Source organism: Amblyraja radiata, chromosome 1 (assembly GCF_010909765.2).
Source record: "Amblyraja radiata isolate CabotCenter1 chromosome 1, sAmbRad1.1.pri, whole genome shotgun sequence".
In the NCBI taxonomy this organism is placed as follows: domain Eukaryota; kingdom Metazoa; phylum Chordata; class Chondrichthyes; order Rajiformes; family Rajidae; genus Amblyraja; species Amblyraja radiata.
In genome coordinates this window covers 147,139,026-147,160,480 of record NC_045956.1, presented here as the reverse complement: position 1 = coordinate 147,160,480, position 21,455 = coordinate 147,139,026, and the positions used below count along the sequence as shown (strand labels likewise).

Sequence of the window (21,455 nt, the reverse complement as noted above, 5' to 3'; positions counted from 1 at the left end):
GTGACATGTCGGGTGACAATTCTGTCAACATGTTGGACGACGACAGAAGCCAACAGCGAGCTACATTGTCCGAAACACGAACAAACGAGGTTGTACACATTTCATCAGCTGAGAATCATTAAATCTGTTCTCTCTCAGGAAATACCTGCCATTATTTTCTACTTAATACTTTCAGCAGTGGGAGTTTTCTTATACCTCAATAGATGTACAATATTTTTGAATAATCTAATGTAAACTACTGTCTTTCTGATCTTTAAGAATAAAAAGTACAATTAAAATGTATTTGGGTTTCATGCACTTCCCAAATTCCTACCCTTAGCAATTCAGTGGACCATAATTAAATAACTTGCTTACACTCATTTCTAAATTTAAACAGTAAATATAGTTTTGTTTTGCATGTGGTATTGACAGAGGAAAGGAATCTGAAGCCCAGGGAGCAGAGCATGGATATGTGGAAAGACAACATAGAGCCAAGCCAGGTTGATTGGAGATTGATCATCCTTCACATACCTCTTTTTTTGAATTATTATTCATTTTCTGGGATGTGGACATCACTGGTAAGGCCAGCAATGATTGTCTATCCTAAATTCCCATACGAAGATGGTAGTGGACAGTCACCTTGATTAGTTGCAGATCTTCTGGTGAAGGCACTTGTAAAATACAGTAAACCCTCATTTAAACTGACCTCTTCCAGGCTGCACCTACTGCTGCCACTACCGCACAACTTCTCCGGCCGCTTCCAAGCCGTGTCGGCAACCGCTGTTGTAGACCCTTACTTGTATTCCAGCCACCCACAAGCTGTGACCATTGATTCCATCGATCCTAGTCCTCTCTGCCAGCAATCTGGGGCCGTCAACTCACCTGGATTCCAGGCCCAGTTCTGGTCCGAGAGTCTGCAGAATGGTCACAATCCGAAACGTTATCTATCCATGTTCTCCAAAGATGATGTCTGACCTGCTGAGTTACTCCAGCACTTTGTGTCCTGTGTATTAACCAGCAACTACAATTGTTTGTTTCTACTAATAATACATGATTCCTTACTCGGTTATAGCGGACAATCTCATGTGTAAGAAGGAACTGCAGATGCTGGTTTAAACCGAAGATAGACACAAAAAGCTGGAGTAACTCAGCGGGACAGACAGCATCTCTGGAGAGAAGGAATGGGTAACGTTTTGGGTCGAGGGCCTTTTTCAGACTGGTTAGGGATAAGGGAGATGAGAGATATAGATGGTGATGTGGAGAGATAAAGAGCAATGAATGAAAGATATGCAAAAAAGTAACGATGATAAAGGAAACAGGCCATTGTTAGCTGTTTGTAGGGTGAAAATGAAAAGCTAGTGTGACTTGGGTGGAGGAGGGATAGAGAGGGAGGGAGAGAGAGAGAGGGAATGCGGGGCTACCTGAAGGGGGAGAAATCAATATTCATACCACTGGGCTGTAAGTTGCCCAAGCTAAATATGAGATGCTGTTCCTTCAGTTTGTGTTTAGCCTGACAGTGGAGGAAACCGAGGACAGAAAGGTCTGTGTAGGAATGGGAAGGAGAATTAAAGTGTCCAGCAACCGGGAGATCAGGTTGGTTCACGTGGGCTGAGCGAAGGTGTTCTGCGAAACGATGTATAAGAGTCCACATCTTGAATAACGGATACAGTAGATGAGGTTGGAGGATGTGCAAATAAGCCTCTGCCTAACTTGAAAGGACTGTTGGGGTCCCTGGACAGAATCGAGGGAGGAGGTATAGCGGCAGGTCCCTTATGGTGGGAAACAATATATTTAAATTTTTTTTTTTTTTTCAATCAGGGAAATTACATAATACTTAGGACCCGTTGAAATCAATGGACTTACTGGGAACAGGTGCAAGTTTGATGGGCAGAATTTCCCACTTGAGTGCAGAGAAATAAAAGTTTGTGCTGTTTCTCTGGACTCCTGGAAACCCATAAACACAATTCTGCGCTGATTCCATTTTGTTTTCACCACATTCCCATCAACTCCACCCAGATTCTGTCACCCACTGGCACATGAGGGGCTATTTATAATAGCCAACTAACTACCCAACTTGTAAGCCTTCAGGATTGGGATGGAAACCAACGCATTGCGGGAAAATCCATGTGGAGAATGTGCAAATCTCCACACGGACTGCACCAGAGATCAGTATTTATATGGGTTGCTACAGCTGTAAGGTTGCACCACTGTACTGCCCTACTGCCCTACTCTACTAGCTGCACCATTCTACTGCCCTACTGCCCCACTCTACTAGCTGCACCATTGTACTGCCCTACCAAGTGTAGAAAAACAATTTGTGGGTGAACTGGTAAAGTAATCCAAGCTTACGAATTGTAGCAAGAACCAGATGTCTTTTATGATATTGCAACTAAATAACAGTAATCAAATGAATGTTGCCACTTTTGAGAAGGGGTAGTTTACAACTCTTAGTGGAGTTTGCAAGGTAGACAAAAATGATGGAGAATCTCAGCGGGTGAGGCAGCATCTATGGAGCGAAGGAAATAGGCGATGTTTCGGGTCGAAACCCTTCTTCAGTTTGCAAGATCAGTCATATGGGTGCAATCTTGTAGTGGAATGATTCTGGATAACTAATTCAGGGACCTAAGTTAAATTATTTTTTTTAAAGCTCGAGTTCAAATCCTCCCGTGGCATTTATACAATTTATTTGAGTCTGAATAAGTCTGAATTATAAACTAATGAGTAAAGTTGACCATGATTTGATTGCATTGTCAGAATCTGTTTGGTTTATCCATATCCCTTTTGTGTATTAAATCCTTCCTCTTTGCTCCAAATGGTATATAAATTATTCCAGATCCACAGTAATGTGATTATATGTGCTTGTCCATCTAACAAACTCCTTTTTAAGAGTAGAGAAAAAAAATAATGTCCACCTTTTTTAAACAATTCAGGATGCAAAGATCCACACACAGAACAGGGACTTTATCAGCTTCAAATTACTTTCACAATTCAATTACTTTCACATCTGAAGAAGGGTTTCAACCCGAAACATTGCCTATTTCTGTTGTTCCATAGATGCTGCCTCACCCGCTGAGTTTCTCCAGCATTTTTGTTTACCTTCGATTTTCCAGCATCTGCAGTTCCTTCTTAAACATTCACAATTTAACACTTATTTTTACTGGATTTGTAATCAGAAGAATAACCCAGACACTAACTTCAATTTTTTTTGTATCTGTTTGAGTCTTGGGGTAACTTTACTGCTACAAAAAAGGTCTTGGAAGAAACCATTGTTGGTAATAAAAACAAAACATGAAGCTCATTGTCTAATACTTCCACTCCCTCCAATTAATTTTGAAATCCAATTAAAGATGCCCTTAAGGGAAAGGTGACTACCGTTCCAATGTCTCACCAGTTACAGACTACAATAAACATTCACAATGCACCTTACAGTGCTTATATTAAAGTGCCTGCATGACAAGAACAGGATAAAACAATTGTATTTTTACTTGTTTTCTCAGATGTATAGAAACATAGAAATTAGGTGCAGGAGTAGGCCATTCGGCCCTTCGAGCCTGCACCGCCATTCAATATGATCATGGCTGATCATCCAACTCAGTATCCCGTACCTGCCTTCTCTCCATACCCTCTGATCCCCCTAGCCACAAGGGCCACATCTAACTCCCTCTTAAATATAGCCAATGAACTGGCCTCGACTACCCTCGGTGGCAGAGAGTTCCAGAGATTCACCACTCTCTGTGTGAAAAAAGTTCTTCTCATCTCGGTTTTAAAGGATTTCCCCCTTATCCTTAAGCTGTGACCCCTTGTCCTGGACTTCCCCAACATCGGGAGCAATCTTCCTGCATCTAGCCTGTCCAACCCCTTAAGAATTTTGTAAGTTTCTATAAGATCCCCTCTCAATCTCCTAAATTCTAGAGAGTATAAACCAAGTCTATCCAGTCTTTCTTCATAAGACAGTCCTGACATCCCAGGAATCAGTCTGGTGAACCTTCTCTGCACTCCCTCTATGGCAATAATGTCCTTCCTCAGATTTGGAGACCAAAACTGTACGCAATACTCCAGGTGTGGTCTCACCAAGACCCTGTACAACTGCAGTAGAACCTCCCTGCTCCTATACTCAAATCCTTTTGCTATGAAAGCTAACATACCATTCGCCTTCTTCACTGCCTGCTGCACCTGCATGCCTACTTTCAATGACTGGTGTACCATGACACCCAGGTCTCGCTGCATCTCCCCTTTTCCTAGTCGGCCACCATTTAGATAATAGTCTGCTTTCCTGTTTTTGCCACCAAAATGGATAACCTCACATTTATCCACATTATACTGCATCTGCCAAACATTTGCCCACTCACCCAGCCTATCCAAGTCACCTTGCAGTCTCCTAGCATCCTCCTCACAGCTAACACTGCCCCCCAGCTTAGTGTCATCCGCAAACTTGGAGATATTGCCTTCAATTCCCTCATCCAGATCATTAATATATATTGTAAATAGCTGGGGTCCCAGCACTGAGCCTTGCGGTACCCCACTAGTCACTGCCTGCCGTTGTGAAAAGGACCCGTTTACACCTACTCTTTGCTTCCTGTTTGCCAGCCAGTTCTCTATCCACATCAATACTGAACCCCCAATGCCGTGTGCTTTAAGTTTGTATACTAATCTCTTATGTGAGACCTTGTCGAAAGCCTTCTGGAAGTCCAAATACACCACATCCACTGGTTCTCCCCTATCCACGCTACTAGTTACGCCACCAAACACAAGGCGTAGCTATGGGCACACGCATGGGCCCCAGCTACGCCTGCCTCTTTGTCGGTTACGTTGAACAATCCTTGTTCGAGGCGTACCAGGGCCCCATCCCCGACCTCTACCTCCGCTACATTGACGACTGCTTTGGTGCCACCTCCTGCACCCACACACAACTGACTGACTTCATCCACTTCACCACCAACTTCCATCCGGCACTCCAATACACCTGGACGATTCCCCTACCATTCCTTGACCTCACCATCTCCATCGTAGGGGACAGACTCCTGACCGACATACATTACAAACCCACTGACTCACATGGCTATCTGGACTACACGTCTTCCCACCCTGCCCCCTGTAAAGACTCCATCCCCTACTCCCAATTCCTCCACCTACGCCGCATCTGTTCCCAGGACGAGACATTTCATACCAGGGCATCGGAAATGTCCTCGTTCTTCAGGGAACGGGGATTCCCCTCCGCCACCATAGATGAGGCTCACACCAGGGTCTCATCCATACCCCGTAACACTGCTCTCTCTCCCCATACCCGCACACGCAACAAGGGCAGAGTCCATCTGGTCCTCACCTTTCACCCCACCAGCCGGCAAATACAACACATAATCCTCCGCCATTTCCGCCACCTCCAACGTGACCCCACCACTCGCCACATCTTCCCATCTCCCCCTATGTCTGCCTTCCGCAAAGATCGCTCCCTCCGCAACTCCCTCGTCAATTCTTCCCTTCCCTCCCGCACCACCCCCTCCCCGGGCACTTTCCGTTGCAACCGCAAGAAATGCAACACCTGTCCCTTCACCTCCCCCCTCGACTCCATTCAAGGTCCCAAGCAGTCGTTCCAGGTACGACAAAGGTTCATCTGTATCTCCTCCAACCTCATCTACTGCATCCGCTGCTCTAGATGTCAGCTGATTTACATCGGTGAGACCAAGCGTAGGTTGGGCGATCATTTCGCCGAACACCTCCGCTCAGTCCGCAATAACCTACCTGACCTCCCGGTGGCTCAGCACTTCAACTCCCCCTCCCATTCCCAATCTGACCTCTCTGTCCTGGGTCTCCTCCATTGCCAGAGTGAGCAACAGCGGAAATTGGAGGAACAGCACCTCATATTCCGTCTGGGGTCCTTGCGCCCTTATGGCATTAACATTGAATTCTCCCAATTTGGCTAGCCCGTGCTGTCTCCTCCCCTTCCTTAACCCTCTAGCTGTCTCCTCCCACCCTCCCATCCGCCCGCCCTCGGGCTCCTCCTCCTCCTCCCCTTTTCCTTCTTTCTTTCCCCACCCCCCATCAGTCTGAAGAAGTGTTTCGACCCGAAACGTCGCCTATTTCCTTCGCTCCATAGATGCTGCTGCACCCGCTGAGTTTCCCCAGCAATTGTGTGTACCCACGCTACTAGTTACATCCTCGAAAAATTCTATAAGGTTCGTCAGACATGATTTACCTTTTGTAAATCCATGCTGACTTTGTCCAATGATTTCACCACTTTCCAAATGTGCTGCTATCCCATCTTTAATAACTGACTCTAGCAGTTTCCCCACTACCGATGTTAGACTAACTGGTCTGTAATTCCCCGTTTTCTCTCTCCCTCCCTTCTTAAAAAGTGGGGTTACGTTTGCTACCCGCCAATCCTCAGGAACTACTCCAGAATCTAAAGAGTTTTGAAAGATTATTACTAATGCATCCACTATTTCTGGAGCTACTTCCTTAAGTACTCTGGGATGCAGCCTATCTGGCCCTGGGGATTTATCGGCCTTTAATCCATTCAATTTACCCAACACCACTTCCCGGCTAACCTGGATTTCACTCAATTCCTCCAACTCCTTTGACCCGCGGTCCCCTGCTATTTCCGGCAGATTATTTATGTCTTCCTTAGTGAAGACGGAACCAAAGTAGTTATTCAATTGGTCCGCCATATCCTTGTTCCCCATGATCAACTCACCTGTTTCTGACTGCAAGGGACCTACATTTGTTTTAACTAATCTCTTTCTTTTCACATATCTATAAAAACTTTTGCAGTCAGTTTTTATGTTCCCTGCCAGTTTTCTTTCATAATCTATTTTTCCTTTCCTAATTAAGCCCTTTGTCCTCCTCTGCTGGTCTCTGAATTTCTCCCAGTTCTCCGGTATGCTGCTTTTTCTGGCTAATTTGTACGCATCATCCTTCGCTTTGATACTATCCCTGATTTCCCTTGTTATCCACAGATGTACTACCTTCCCTGATTTATTCTTTTGCCAAACTGGGATGAACAATTTTTGTAGTTCATCCATGCAGTCTTTAAATGTCTTCCATTGCATATCCACCGTCAACCCTTTTAGAATTAATTGCCAGTCAATCTTGGCCAATTCACGTCTCATACCCTCAAAGTTACCTTTCTTTAAGTTCAGAACCATTGTTTCTGAATTAACAATGTCACTCTCCATCCTAATGAAGAACTCAACCATATTATGGTCACTCTTGCCCAAGGGGGCACGTACAACAAGACTGCTAACTAACCCTTCCTCATTACTCAATACCCAGTCTAAAATAGCCTGCTCTCTCGTTGGTTCCTCTACATGTTGATTTAATAGTCATTAATAGCTATCTGCACATTCAACTCATCCACCTTATTACGAATGCTCCTTGCATTGAGACACAAAGCCTTCAGGCTTGTTTATACAACTATGTTGAAAAGTGGCCCTTTTTGATTTTTGCCCTGGTTTTGTCTGCCTGCCACTTTTACTTTTCACCTTGCTACCTATTGCTTCTACCCTCATTTTACACCCTTCTGTCTCTACGCTCACACATTTAAGAAACCCTTTCCCTTTAACTCCATCCTCCACTATCCCATTCGACACCCCACCCCCCTTATTCAGTTTAAAACCACCCGTGTAGCAGTGGCAAACCTGCCTGCCAGAATGCTGTTGCCCATTCTGATTTAATCCCCTTAATCCTTCATTTGCTTTTTCTTTAATGACTGGGGGACCTTGCCGGCAGTACATGTAAGCCTGCCCAGTTAAAAGGGCACGAAAGATATAATGGGAATTATATTTATTTTATTTATTAATCTTTTTTTAAATATATATACAAAACAGTGTAACACCATCTCCATAAATAAAACAAAATAAGAAAAACAACAATCAAAATAAAAAAATCAATAGATAGGGGGAAAAAAAAGATGTAAATACATTTAAAAAATGGAGTAAGACTGTGTGGTTCACTTACCAAATTTAAAAAAAAGTTACATTGATTCGTTATCTGGAGATATTTCAATATTCACACAAGCATACCATCTAGTTCTATATAACACAATCTTCCCATATCTAGCTCGGCATTTATCTAGTTGGTGTCATATCTCAAATAAACGGTCCATTTTTCCCAGATCTAATCAAATGAATTATCCTTGACTCAAGGAATATGTCAGTTTCTCCATATTAAAGATGTCTCGCACAATTTCTAACCACTGTTCCTGTTTTGAACTTTTTTCATTAAGCCACTGCCTGGTAATGGCCTTCTTACTTGCTGCAAGCAAAGCTTTAATCAAATATGTATCTCCTATCATTACTATATCTTTAATGTGCCCCAGATACATCACAGGGCAGGTATCTAGGTCGGTGGGGGCGCTGCAAGCCGGCGCCCTGTCAGCAGCGTGTCAGTTTTTTTCTACTTTTTGTGTTTTTTTAGTATGTTTTACAGTATGTTTTTGATGTTTCTCGGTGTGTTTTGTGTGGAGGGTGGTGTGGGGGGGTAAGGGGGAAACCACATCGGTCGCCTCCCCCGTGGCCTAACAGCAGGGATCGGCACGGCCTTTCCCGGAGACGCGCCCGGGGCTTCAGCGGCGGGCGCAGTGCGGACTCAGCGTGGAGCGGGCGAGCCATCGCTGGGGCTCGCCGGAGGGGAGTGCTCCGTTTCGCTGGCCCGCGGCAGCTGGCAGCCTGAAGCCGCGGTCTGCAGAGCTCCAGCTAACGCGGCGTCTGCAGCCCGGGATCCCTCGTGAGGGATCCGGGGGGAAGAAGAAGCTCCGAATGCCAGCCTGCGGCCAACTTCTACCGCTGGCCCGGCGTGAACTTACCATCACCCCTGGAGGGGAGCTTCGACCGCCGGCCTGCGGCCTACACCAGCCTGAAGCCGCGGTCTCCAGTGGGGAATAGCCGATCCTGGACTTACCTTGACTTTTACCTTGTCCTTTATCATCTGGACGCCCGCAGCGACGGCTGCGGAGGGTTGAGGTCCTGACCAAGGGGGAAATGGAGGAGGACTGGCCAATTTCTGTGCCTTCCACCACAGTGATGAATGCTGTGGTGGATGTTTGTGTTAAATTTTTATTGTGTTTGTGAGTGGCCCAGCCCGAGGGTGGAACGGCACTCCCGTCAGAGTGGCCCAGCTCAAGGGAGGAACGGCACTCCCGTCGGAGTGGCCCAGCTCGAGGGAGGAACGGCACTCCCGTCGGAGTGGCCCAGCTCCAGGGAGGAACGGCACTCCCGTCGGAGTGGCTCAGCTCGAGGGAGGAGTGGCACTCACGTGAGGGCGATCCGGCTCGGGGCTGGAACGGTGCTCCGGTGGCTGGGATGGCGTTCTGGCGGCGGCGACCTGGGTCCTGGGTTCAGCCGCGGGCCAGCGGCTGCGTGTGCTGGACTGGAGGGCGGCAGCTTCGACCACCCCGGGCCGCGGTGTTTGAGCCGGCCCGTTGCGGGGTTCGGTGAGCCGCGGGACTGTTTGTGCCATCGCCCGGTGGGGAATCGCCTCAGCGCAGAGGGAGAAGAGGAGGGAATAGACAGTAACCCTAAGATTTTTGCCTCCACCACAGTGAGGAGGTGCTTGGAGGATACACTGTGGTGGATGTTAATTTGTGTTTATTGTTGTTTTTTATTGTATGTATGACTGCAGGCACGAAATTTTGTTCAGGCCGTAAGGTCTGAATGACAATAAAGGAATTCAATTCAAATTCAATTGTACCGCTGCTGACAAATTCATTTCACTTGCACTTTATGTGCAATGTGACGAATAAAACTGATTGATTGATTGATTGATTTGGGATTTTATAACCCAAGATATTTTTAACAACTGCATTAACATTTTCCCAATATGGCCTTATCTTTACACAGTTCCAGAAAATATGCGAGTGGTCTGCCTCCGTACTCCCACACAGCCTCCAACAGTGTTGTTGGCAGCAAGTTGTCTGCTTTTTATTTTGGGTGTTATAAAAAAGCGAGTTAGATTCTTCCAGCAAAATTCTCTCTATACTAGTGAGCTTGTGGATGTACATTGTGTTTCACACATTTGATACCATTCTCCTTCTGTTATTTGACTTTTTAATTCTGCTTCCCATTTAGTTTTTATGTCGAGCATTGATTCTCCCCCCCGCTTCCCACCAGAGCTATTATATGTTTGCTCAGTTCAGTTATTTGAATTAACCATGATTCAGTTTCACAGTAGTTAATAGGTAAATGCACAGAGTTTTTTCCCTGAAAAGGGGGATCAAGAATTATGGAACATAGGTTTAAGGTGAGGAGTGGGGGGAATTTAACATGACCAGAGGGGTCCTTTTTTTACAGAGTTGTGGGTATATGGAACGAGTTGCCAGAGGAGATTGTTGAGGCAGGGACTATCATAACATTTAAGAGACATTTGGACAGTTGCATGGATAGGATCGGTTTAGAGGGTTCTCGGCCAAGTGCAGGCAGGTGGGACGAGGGGAGGTGGGGCATGTTGTTCGGCATGGGCAAGTTGGGCAGAAGGACCTGCATGACTCTGAGTTAGAAACATAGAAACATAGAAAATAGATGCAGGAATAGGCCATTCGGCCCTTCAAGCCAGCACCGCCATTCAATATGATCACGGCTGATCATCCAAAATCAGTACCCTGTTCCTGATTTCTCCCCTTATGCCTTGGTTAAGCTACAGATGGAGGCCATTCAGCCCATTGAGCTTACACCAGCTCAATGGATAAGCAAAGGACTTTAGTCCACTCCCCGGTGTCACTCCTCATGTCATTCTTTTGCCACTTGCCTGCCTGCCTTTTGTCCATTGGCTTTCACCCAACTGACCAATCAGGACTATTGCTATCATCACTTTATACCCTGACTGGAATATGATAACGTATCATGTAGACAAAAAATGCTGGAGAAACTCAGCGGGTGAGGCAGCATCTATGGAGAAAAGGAGCAGGCGACGTTTCGGGTCGAGACCCTTCTTCAGACTGATGGCGGGGGGATGAAAGGAAGAGGCGGAGACAGTTGGCTATGTGGTAGAGCTGGGAAGGGGGAGGGGAAGGAGGGAGAAAGCAAGGACATGTACAGGATGTTTGTTGGGGCTGGTAAATAAGTGAGATTATGAGGACTAGAGAGGCTGGAGGGGGCAGTTGTGGCAGCAATAAAATGGGGGGCCACCATTGACTCCACAGTCAAAAAGGTATAACAGAGGATGTACTTCCTGCAGATAGACTGATACTTTGTGAGAGGAAGGGAGGGGGTAGGAGTGGTGGGGTGCCACTAGGAGAGATAAAAGGACGAAGGAGGAGTGGGAAAAGGAAGGCGAGAGCATTTCTACCCAAAAACATCCGTGTGTGTATGTTTAAATGTAAGTGATTGACAGAACAGCTTTGTATTTATATTTTGAAAGGGTAAAGCTTCTTCCAGTCACTTCCCCATGGGGTCAGAGCACATTGTAGAAAGACATGCTTTCTCTTAATTCACTTGGTATTAGAATAATGCTGTTAATAAGGTACACTTAGGTCTCTGATGGTGCGGACTGGCATATTTACCTGACTTTTGGCTGTTATTCCAATCAATACTGCTATATGCCTATATAAAATTCATTTTCTTCAGATGGCACATATTAGTATGATTAATTTTCCAGCAAACTTGGTAGATTTCAAGGGAGCTTGGGAATATGGGTTTGTGTGAGTCGGTTGCTGAACCTTTGGGACTTTCAAGCAGTTGGCCAATGGATTATTGGACTTTTACTACACAACCATCAGGAATTCTGGAAAACCAATTCAGGAATCATCAATTCAGGAATGTGTATTATTGGTGGTGCCTTTCAAAAAAATGTGTTTGCTTTGTCCATTTATAGAGAAACAAAGAGAGCTGGCCAGGAAGGGGTCATTAAAGAATGGCAATGTCGGAAGTCCTGTCAACCAGCAACCAAAAAAGAATAATGTAATGGCACGGACAAGGTGTGTATGATATGTTAATGTAATGTTGAGAACTTTAGGAATATTTCAATGTAGAATCGTCCGTGTTTTTAAAGTATTGTAATAAGTTGAGATATGGTATTTTCATATGCAAGTAAGGCTTTTTGAGCAGATTTTGGTAATGTGCGGAGCAAGAGAGCGTAATAAATAAGGATCAGGACTCTGTCTCAAACCTACCCTGCCATTCTGTGTGCTCATGGCCCAGGTTGAAATTAATGAATGAACAAGTTTATGTATGAATGAATTAATTTTATTGGCCAAGTATGTTCACATAATAGGAATTTGCCTTGGTGCTCCGCTCGCAAGTGACAACATGACATACAATGACAAATAAGAATGACTCATAAAACATTAAATGTTAATAATAAAACATTATCGATTAAACATGTAAATTAAATAAAATACCAGAGCAAAAGGAGGCTACAGAGTTTTGGTTATTGAATAGAGCTACTGCTCGTGGAAAAAAAGCTATATTTATGTCTGGCTGTGCAGCTTTGACAGTCCTGAGTCACATTCCAGAGGGAAGTGACTCAAAGAGTTTATGGCCAGGGTGAGAGGGGTCAGAGATGATCTTACCCGCTCCCTTCCTGGCCCTTGCAGTGTACAGTTCGTCAGTGGAGGGAAGGTTGCAGCCAACAACCTTATCAGCTGATCGGACAATTCGCTGCAGCCTCAGGGTGTCGTGCTTGGTGGCTGAGCCAAACCAGACCATGATGGAGAAGGTGAGGCCAGACTCTACAATGGACATATAGAATTGGACCATCATTGCCTGTGGCAGATTGTGTTTCCTCAACTGCCACAGGAAGTACATCCTCATTTGTGCCTTTTTGACTGTGGAGTCAATGGTGGCCCCCCATTTAAGGTCCTTGGACATGATGGTTCCCAGGAACTTAAAAGACTCCACAGATGTGACTTTGATGTTGTTGATGGTGAGTGGGGTGAGGGGAGGGGCAGCTCTCCTAAAGTTCACAATCAATTCCACTGTCTTAAGAGCATTGAGCTCCAGGTTGTTTCGATGGCACCAGGATGCCAGCTGTGTCACTTCCTGTCTGTATTCCTCCACATCCTGGATCAGTCCAATCGGGGTTGTGTCGTCCGCAAACTTGAGAAGCTTGACAGAGAAGTCAGTGGAGGTACAGTCATTGGTGTAGAGAGAACAGGGGAGAGGGGAGTGCACACAGCCTTGCGGTGCTCCTATGCTGAAGGTCTGCGGGTCCGAGATGTGCTTTCCCAGCCTCACATGCTGCTTCCTGTCTGTCAGGACGGTGGTGATCCGCTGACAGATGGGTTCAGGCACGGTCAACTTGGAGAGTTTGGAGTGTAGTAGCTCTGGCACAATGGTGTTGAATGCAGAGCTAAAATCAACAAACGAAATCCTCGCATAGGTCCCCTGGTGTTCTAGGTGCTGGAGGTTGAAGTGCAGGCCCAGGTTGACTGATTCATCCACAGATCTATTGGTCCGATATGCAAACTGCAGAGGGTCCAGCTCGTGATATTTTTCAGCTTGGTCAGCACAAGCCTTTCAAGGGTCTTCTTGACTATAGATGTCAGTGCAACAGGCCTGTAGTCATTAAGACCAGTAATCCTTGCCTTTTTGGGTACAGGGACAATAGTGGAGGCTTTGAAGCAGGCAGGGACAGTACAGGTTTGCAGGGATTGGTTGAAAATGTCTGTGTCGACCGGTGCCAGTTGTTCGGCACAGAGCTTGAGAGTAGAGGGGGAAACATTGTCCAGTTCTGGAGATTTCTGGCTTCTGACTTCTGAACAGCTTCTCCACCTCCTCAATTTCTATTGTTGGTGATGGAGAAGTAGCCAGATTGATGTTGGGCAGCACGGTGAGTAGTGGACGAGTACCAGTCTTTTGCAGTCAAGCTTATAAGTTGGTGTTAAGTGGTGATTGGAGAGGGATGGGTGGGAAAGGGTCCAGTCTTTTCAGACTGGATTCATGCTTTAAGTAGGTGTGGAGTGGTAGTTGGGGAGGAGTGCATGGGGAAGGGTCTAGTCTTTGCTGACTGGAGTCAGGCTGTGAATAGGTGTGAAGTGTTGGTTGGGGAGGGGAGGTCACGGGGTCAAGTTTCTGATTATCGAACCTACAGTAGAACTCGTTCAGGTCGTTGATCAGCTGATGATTGTCCAAAGAGTGGGGGGCTTTCCTCTTGTAGCTGGTGATTTCTTGCAAGCCCTTCCAAATTGAAGAAGAGTCACTAGCTGAGAACTTGCTCCTCAACTTCTCAGAGTACCTTTCCTTGGCAGCTCTGATTCTTCTTCTCAGCTTGTACTTTGCCTACCTGTACAGTACTGCATCCCTGCTCCTGTAGGCCTCCTCTTTCGACTGGTGGAGGTGTCTGATTTCTGCTGTAAACCAGGGCTTGTTGTTGTTTAATCAGGTCCAGGTCCTAGTTGGAATGCAATTGTCCTCACAAAAAGCTGACATGTGATGATACAGTGTCTATATACACATCGAGGCTTGTGGTTGCTTCTCTGAACACATTCCACTCAGTGCAGTCAAAGCAGGACTGTAGGTTTTCAATGCCCTCGCTTGTCCACCGTTTCGTTGTTCTGACCACAGGCTTAGCAGATTTTAGTTTCTGTCTGTAGAAACCTTCTGAATAAAGTGAACTAAACATTGATCAGAGAGACCTAGGTCCGCCCGGGGAACAGAGCGATATACGTTCTTGATTAAAGTGTAACAGTGGTCAAGTGCTCCCTCCCCTCTGGTGGGGCAGGTAACAGGAAGTCTGTACTTTGAAGGTCTCGACTAAGGTTAGTTTTGTTAAAGTCCCCCAAAACGTTGACCATGGAATCCATGAAGTCACTCTCTACCCTCATTACCTGGTCAGCGACTTGCGTTTGAGCCTCACGTACGCAGGTATGGGGGGGGGGGGGGGGGTGTAAACTCCAGCGAGAATAAAATAGTTAAATTCCCTCTGTGAGTAGAAGAGTTTGCAGTTTATAAAGAAGGATTCTAGGTTGGAAGAGCATCCTCTTCTGTACCATGGGCCTCAATTTTCCAAACTTTCAAAAGTTTATCTGTTGAACTATCCATCGCAACATGGGCCCGTTGCAGTTCGCATACCGTCCGAACAGATCCACGGACGATGCGGTCTCCCAGGTTTTGCACACCGCTCTCTCTCATCTTGACAGCCAGAAGGGGGGCTACATGAGGATGCTGTTCATAGACTTCAGTTCAGCCTTCAACACGATAGTCCCCACCAGACTGGCCGGGAAGCTACTGGAATTAGGGCTCAACACCCCCCTGTGTGCCTGGGCCCTGGACTTTCTCACCGCCAGGCCCCAGGTAGTCAAGATGGGAGGGAATACATCAAAGTCCCTCACCCTGAGCACAGGATCGCCCCAGGGTTGCGTCCTCAGCCCCCTATTGTACTCCCTGTACACACATGACTGTGTGGCTAGGTTCAGCTCCAACTCAATAATTAAGTTTGCTGATGACACTGTGGTGGTGGGCCTGATCTCAGACAACGATGAGAAGGCCTACCGGGAGGAGGTGGCTGATCTAGCACTCTGGTGCCAGGACAACAGCCTCCTCTTGAACATCAAAAAAACTAAGGAGCTGATCGTGGAATTTAGGAGGGCACATCATCCGAGCACGTACACTCCATTGAGGATAAATGGGGATACTGTGGATAGGGTGAGCTGTTTTAAATATCTGGGAGTCCACATCTCTGAGGATATGACATGGACATCACACGCCGCAGCACTCGTGAGTAAGGCAAGGCAGCGCCTTTACCACCTCAGGCAATTCAGAGTGTCTCCGAGGATCCTCGAGTGCTTCTACTCAGCGGCTGTGGAAAACATCTTGTCCGGAAATATTACCACCTGGTTTGGGAATTGCTCTGCCAAGGACAAGAAGGCTCTGCAGAGAGTAGTGCGTTCGGCCGAACGCACTATGGGAACTTCTCTCGCCCCCCTGCAGGAACTATACAACAGGAGGTGCAACTCCAGAGCAAATAAAATCATGGGAGACCCCTTCCACCCATGCAACGGACTGTTCCAGCTGCTACGGTCAGGCAAACGCCTCCGTTGCCATGCAGCGAGAACGGAGAGGTTGAGAAGGAGTTTCTTCCCAGAGGCCATTCGGAATGTAAGCTCCCATCTCACCAGGGACTAACTTTACTGAACGTTTTTCCTTCCAATATTTAATATGTAAAAGAATATGTGTGTGTTTATGATTGTGTTTATAGTTTGTTTGGTTGTTTGTTTGTTTGTCTTTTTGCACAAAGTCCGCGAGCATTGCCACTTTCATTTCACTGCACATCTCGTATGTGTATGTGACGAATAAACTTGACTTGACTTGACTTGACTTGACTTGATCTGCCATGGTCTACCCTTCTGAACCCTCTAGCAGATAATATTCCAGAGAATATTCCACCCTCTGAGAATATTTGATTTTGGTTCAGAAGGAATACGTTTATTTGAGGCTTTCCCTACTTTCCACAGCTGTTTCTGCAAATTCACCACAACTCATTTCTCAAAATGAAAACAAAAATGTTTTATTTTGTTTGTCTAGCGAAATCATTCAGTAGTTACAATAAATGTAGAAATATAAATCCATAAAACAAACTCAAACATATATGATAACTTTATTCATCCCCGGAGGGAAATTGGTTTGCCCACAGTCATAACACACAAGGTACACAAAAACTTGAAATTAAAAGTGAAACCAAAAAGAAAAAGACAAGCGACTGTTGACTGGCTGCCGTGTGCACAGCACCTTCACCGGAACAAATGAACAAACAAACACAGACTTAAGGGCCTGTCCCACGAGCATGCGACTCCATGCGGCAAGCGCGACCTAAAGGGCCTGTCCCATGAGCATGCGACTGCATGCGGCAAGCGCGACCAAACCAGAAGCGGGGGCCGCGCTGAGGTCGAGTGAGTGACATGAAGTTCGAGCGAAGTCCGCAGGAAATTCGCGCTTGACGTTCAGCGTCGAGGCGGCTGTGGGCCAGCAGGCCGTTGCCGCAAGGAGTTTTTGAACACAGTCAGTTTTTCGGAGCCCCGCGCGATATCGGGACCAGCTCCGCACAACTCCATACGGCTCCGGCGATCGAAGTGGGACCGGCCCCGCAAGGCCATATGGCTCAAGCAACCACGTTAGTTCGCGCTTGCTGCATTGAGTCGCATGCTCGTGCGACAGGCCCTTTAGGTCACGCTTGCCGCATGGAGTCGCATGCTCGTGGGACAGGCCCTTTATTCCCTGGTCAGAGGATTCTAAACTAGAGGCCCCCCCCAAACACCCTCCCCCACACCAGGTCCCCCTTTGTTCTCCCACGGCTCTCACAGCGGTCCCACCACGCCGGAACCCCATTGTCTTCCCCTTCCCCATAAGCCTATACATGCATATACTTAATGTTTCCAAAACAATAGACGATAGACAATAGGTGCAGGAGTAGGCCATTCGGCCTTGCGAGCCAGCACCGCCATTCAATGTGATCATGGCTGATCATCCCCAATCAGTACCCCGTTGCTACCTTTTCCCCATATCCCCTGACTCCGCTATCTTTAAGAGCCCTATCCAGCTCTCTCTTGAAAGCATCCAGAGAACCTGCCTCCACCGCCCTCTGAGGTGGAGAATTCCACAGACTCACAACTCTCTGTAAGAAAAAGTGTTTCCTCGTCTCCGTTCTAAACGGCTTACCCCTTATTCATAAACTGTGGCCCCTGGTTCTGGACTCCCCCAATATCGGGAACATGTTTCCTGCCTCCAGCGTGTCCAAACCCTTAACAATCTTATATGTTTCAAGAAGATATCCTCTCATCCTTCTAAATTCCAAGCCCAGCTGCTTCATTCTCTTAACATATAACTGTCCTGCCATCCCAGGAATTAACCTTGTAAACCTACGCTGCACTCCCTCAATAGCAAGAATGTCCTTCCTAAAATTAGGGGACCAAAACTGCACACAATATTCCAGGTGTGGTCTCACTAGAGCTCTGTACAACTGCAGAAGGACCTCTTTGCTCTTATACTCGACTCCTCTTGTTATAAAGGCCAACATGCCATTCGCTTTCTTCACTGCCTGCTGTACCTGCATGCTTACTTTCACAGACTGATGAACAAGGACCCCCAGATACCGCTGTACTTCCCCTTTTCCCAACTTGACACCATTTAGATAGTAATCTGCCTTCCTGTTTTTGCTACCAAAGTGGATAACCTCACATTTCTCCACATTAAACGTCATCTGCCATGCATCCTCCCACTCCCCCAACTTGTTCAAGTCACCCTGAATTATCATAGCATCCTCCTCACAGTTCACACTGCCACCCAGCTTTGTGTCATCTGCAAATTTACTTTGAATCCCTTCATCCAAATCATTGATGTATATTGTAAATAGCTACGGTCCCAGCACCGAGCCTTGCGATACCCCACTAGTCACTGCCTGTCATTCTGAAAGTGACCCGTTAATCCCCATTCTCTGTTTCCTGTCTGCCAACCAATTTTCTATCCATGTCAGCACTCCACCCCCAATACCATGTGCCCTAATTTTGCCAACTAATCACCTACGTGGGACCTTATCAAATACTTTCTGAAAGTGCAGGTACACTACATCCACTGGCTCTCCCTTGTCCATTGTCCATCTTTGAAAAATTCCAGAAGATTAGTCAAGCATGATTTCCCCTTCATAAATCCATGCTGACTCGGACCGATCCCGTTACTGCTCTCCAAATGTGCGGCTATTTCATCTTTTATAATTGACTCCAGCACCGATGTCAGGCTAACTGGTCTATAATTCCCTGTTTTCTCTCTCCCGCCTTTCTTTAAACATTAGCTACCCTCCAATCCACAGGAACTGATCCTGAGTCTATAGAACATTGGAAAATTATCACCAATGTATCCACAATTTCTAGAGCCACTTCCTTAAGTACCCTGGGATGCAGACTATCAGGCCCTGGGGATTTATCAGCCTTCATTCCCATCAGTCTACCCAACACCATTTCCTGCCTAATGTGGATTTCCTTCAGTTCCACACCAGAACCTCTGGCCACTACTATATCAGGAAGATTGTTTGTATCCTCCTTTGTGAAGATGGATCCAATGTTCTTGTTCAACTCATCTGCCATTTCCTTGTTCCCCATAATAAATTCACTTTTTTCAGTCTTCAAAGGTCCAACTTTGGTCTTAACTATTTTTTTTTCTCTTCACATACCTAAAGAAGCTTTTACAATCCTGCTTTATATTCTTGGCTAGCTTACCTTTGTACCTCATCTTTTCTCCCCGTATTGTCTTTTTAGTTATCTTCTGTTGCTCTTTAAACATTACCTAATCCTCTTGCTTCCCGCTCATCTTTGCTACGTTGTACTTCTCTTTTATTTTTATACTGTCCCTGACGTCCCTTGTCAGCCACGGTCACCCCTTACTCCCCTTGGAATCTTTCTTCCTCCTAGGAATGAACTGATCCTGCACCTTCTGTATTATTCCTAGAAATACCTGCCATTTTTGGTCCACTGTCATCCCTGCTAGTGTATCTTTCCAGTCAACTTTAGCCAGCTCCTCCCTTATGGCCCCATAGTCCCTTTTATTCAACTTTAACACTGACACCTCCGATCTACACTTCTCCCTCTCCAATTAAACCTGACCATGTTATGGTCACTACTTCCTAATGGCTCAATGGACCCCTATCAGTTTGCCTACCGCAGGAACAGGAGTATGGAGGATGCCATCTCAACGGCACTTCACTCCGCCCTCTCCCACCTCGACAACAGAGACACTTACGTAAGAATGCTGTTCATCGATTACAGCTCAGCATTCAACACCATTATACCCTCTAAACTGATCACCAAACTCGGTAACCTGGGCATCGACCCCTCCCTCTGCAACTGGATACTGGACTTTCTAACCAACAGACCCCAGTCTGTTAGGTTAGACAAGCACACCTCTTCAACCCTCACCCTGAACACCGGCGTTCCACAGGGCTCTGTGCTGAGCCCCCTCCTCTACTCCCTCTTCACCTACGACTGCACACCTGTACATGGTACTAACACCATCATCAAGTATGCAGATGATACAACGGTGATTGGCCTCATCGGCAACAACGATGAGTCAGCCTGTAGGGAGGAGGTCCAGCTCCTAGCAGCATGGTGCGCTGACAACAACCTGGTCCTTAACTCCAAGAAGAGCAAGGAGCTCATTGTAGACTTCAGGAAGTCTAGGGGCGGCACGCACACCCCCATCCACATCAACAGGACGGAGGTGGAACGTGTTTCCAGCTTCAGGTTCCTGGGGGTCAACATCTCCGATGACCTCTCTTGGACCCACAATACCTCAACTCTGGTCAAGAAGGTTCACCAGCGTCTCTTCTTCCTGAGGAGACTGAAGAAGGTCCATCTGTCTCCTCAGATTCTGGTGAACTTCTACCGCTGCACCATCGAGAGCATCCTTACCAACTGTATCACAGTATGGTATGGCAACTGCTCTGTCTCCGACCGGAAAGCACTGCAGAGGATGGTGAAAATTGCCCAACGCATCACCGGTTCCTCGCTCCCCTCCATTGAGTCTGTCCAAAGCAAGCGTTGTCTGCGAAGGGCGCTCAGCATCGCCAAGGACTGCTCTCACCCCAACCATGGACTGTTTACCCTCCTACCATCCGGGAGGCGCTACAGGTCTCTCCGTTGCCGGACCAGCAGGTCCAGGAACAGCTTCTTCCCTGCAGCTGTCACACTACTCAACACTGTACCTCGGTGACTGCCAATCACCCCCCCCCCCCCCGGACACTCCTCCCACAGGAAAAACACTATGACTGTATGCATGTAAATAGATTTATTTATTGAAATCATTTTCTATGTCGCTCTCCAGGGAGATGCTAACTGCATTTCGTTGTCTCTGTACTGTACACTGACAATTAAAGTTGAGTTGAATCTGAATCTGAATTAACCTCGAGGTCCTTTATCAAATCGTAACTACATGTCACATTTTTCAGTTTTGTATCAGATTTCTCAATCATTTTTTAGTCTTCAGTTGTTCATACCAAGTGCAAACTCAAAATTGTATTTGTACCACCCCTTCCCCTTCAGTTGTTAAACAGTAATCTCTAACTTTATTTTTCATCACACCTAATCTTTATTGAAGAACATTGCATAAATTGGTTAAAGCTTGAAGCTTGGTCACACCGTCTAGGCTAAATATTATCACACGTTAGTACATCAACAGACATTGGTGTTTGTGGGAATTAAGTTATTGTTGTGCGGCATTATGATTGCAATACCAAAGATTAAGATTCTCCCTGAGTGATTGTTCATGAAAAATCACAAATTACATTAGTTCCTTGCATTTCTAAATATTTGTACTGCACAATTGTACAAGGATAATAAAATTGTGACCTTTGTCCTTTGCTTTCCCTGTCATTTTCATCAAAACCAAAGTAACAGTGAAATCTTGTTTTATGCCTCAACCAGTAACTTTCACATAATACAATTAATGCGGTAATGATTGGGCCCATTTATACTCCATGTAATAACATGGGTGAAAAGTATTTACACACATTTTAGAAAATGAAGCTGTCATTGGAGAACAATTTTGTGATAGTGTTTATTATTC

General features: G+C 46.1%; 1 protein-coding gene across 1 annotated transcript in view; it reads left to right on the top strand.

Moving 5' to 3' along the window:
* fam219a (family with sequence similarity 219 member A) overlaps positions 1 to 21,455 on the top strand; it is a 39,434-nt gene that overhangs the window by 3,026 nt on the left and 14,953 nt on the right. Inside the window, exon 2 of the mRNA XM_033032308.1 lies at positions 11,782 to 11,884. Coding sequence (XP_032888199.1) covers positions 11,782 to 11,884 — 103 coding nt within the window. The remainder of the gene's footprint in view (positions 1 to 11,781; positions 11,885 to 21,455) is intronic.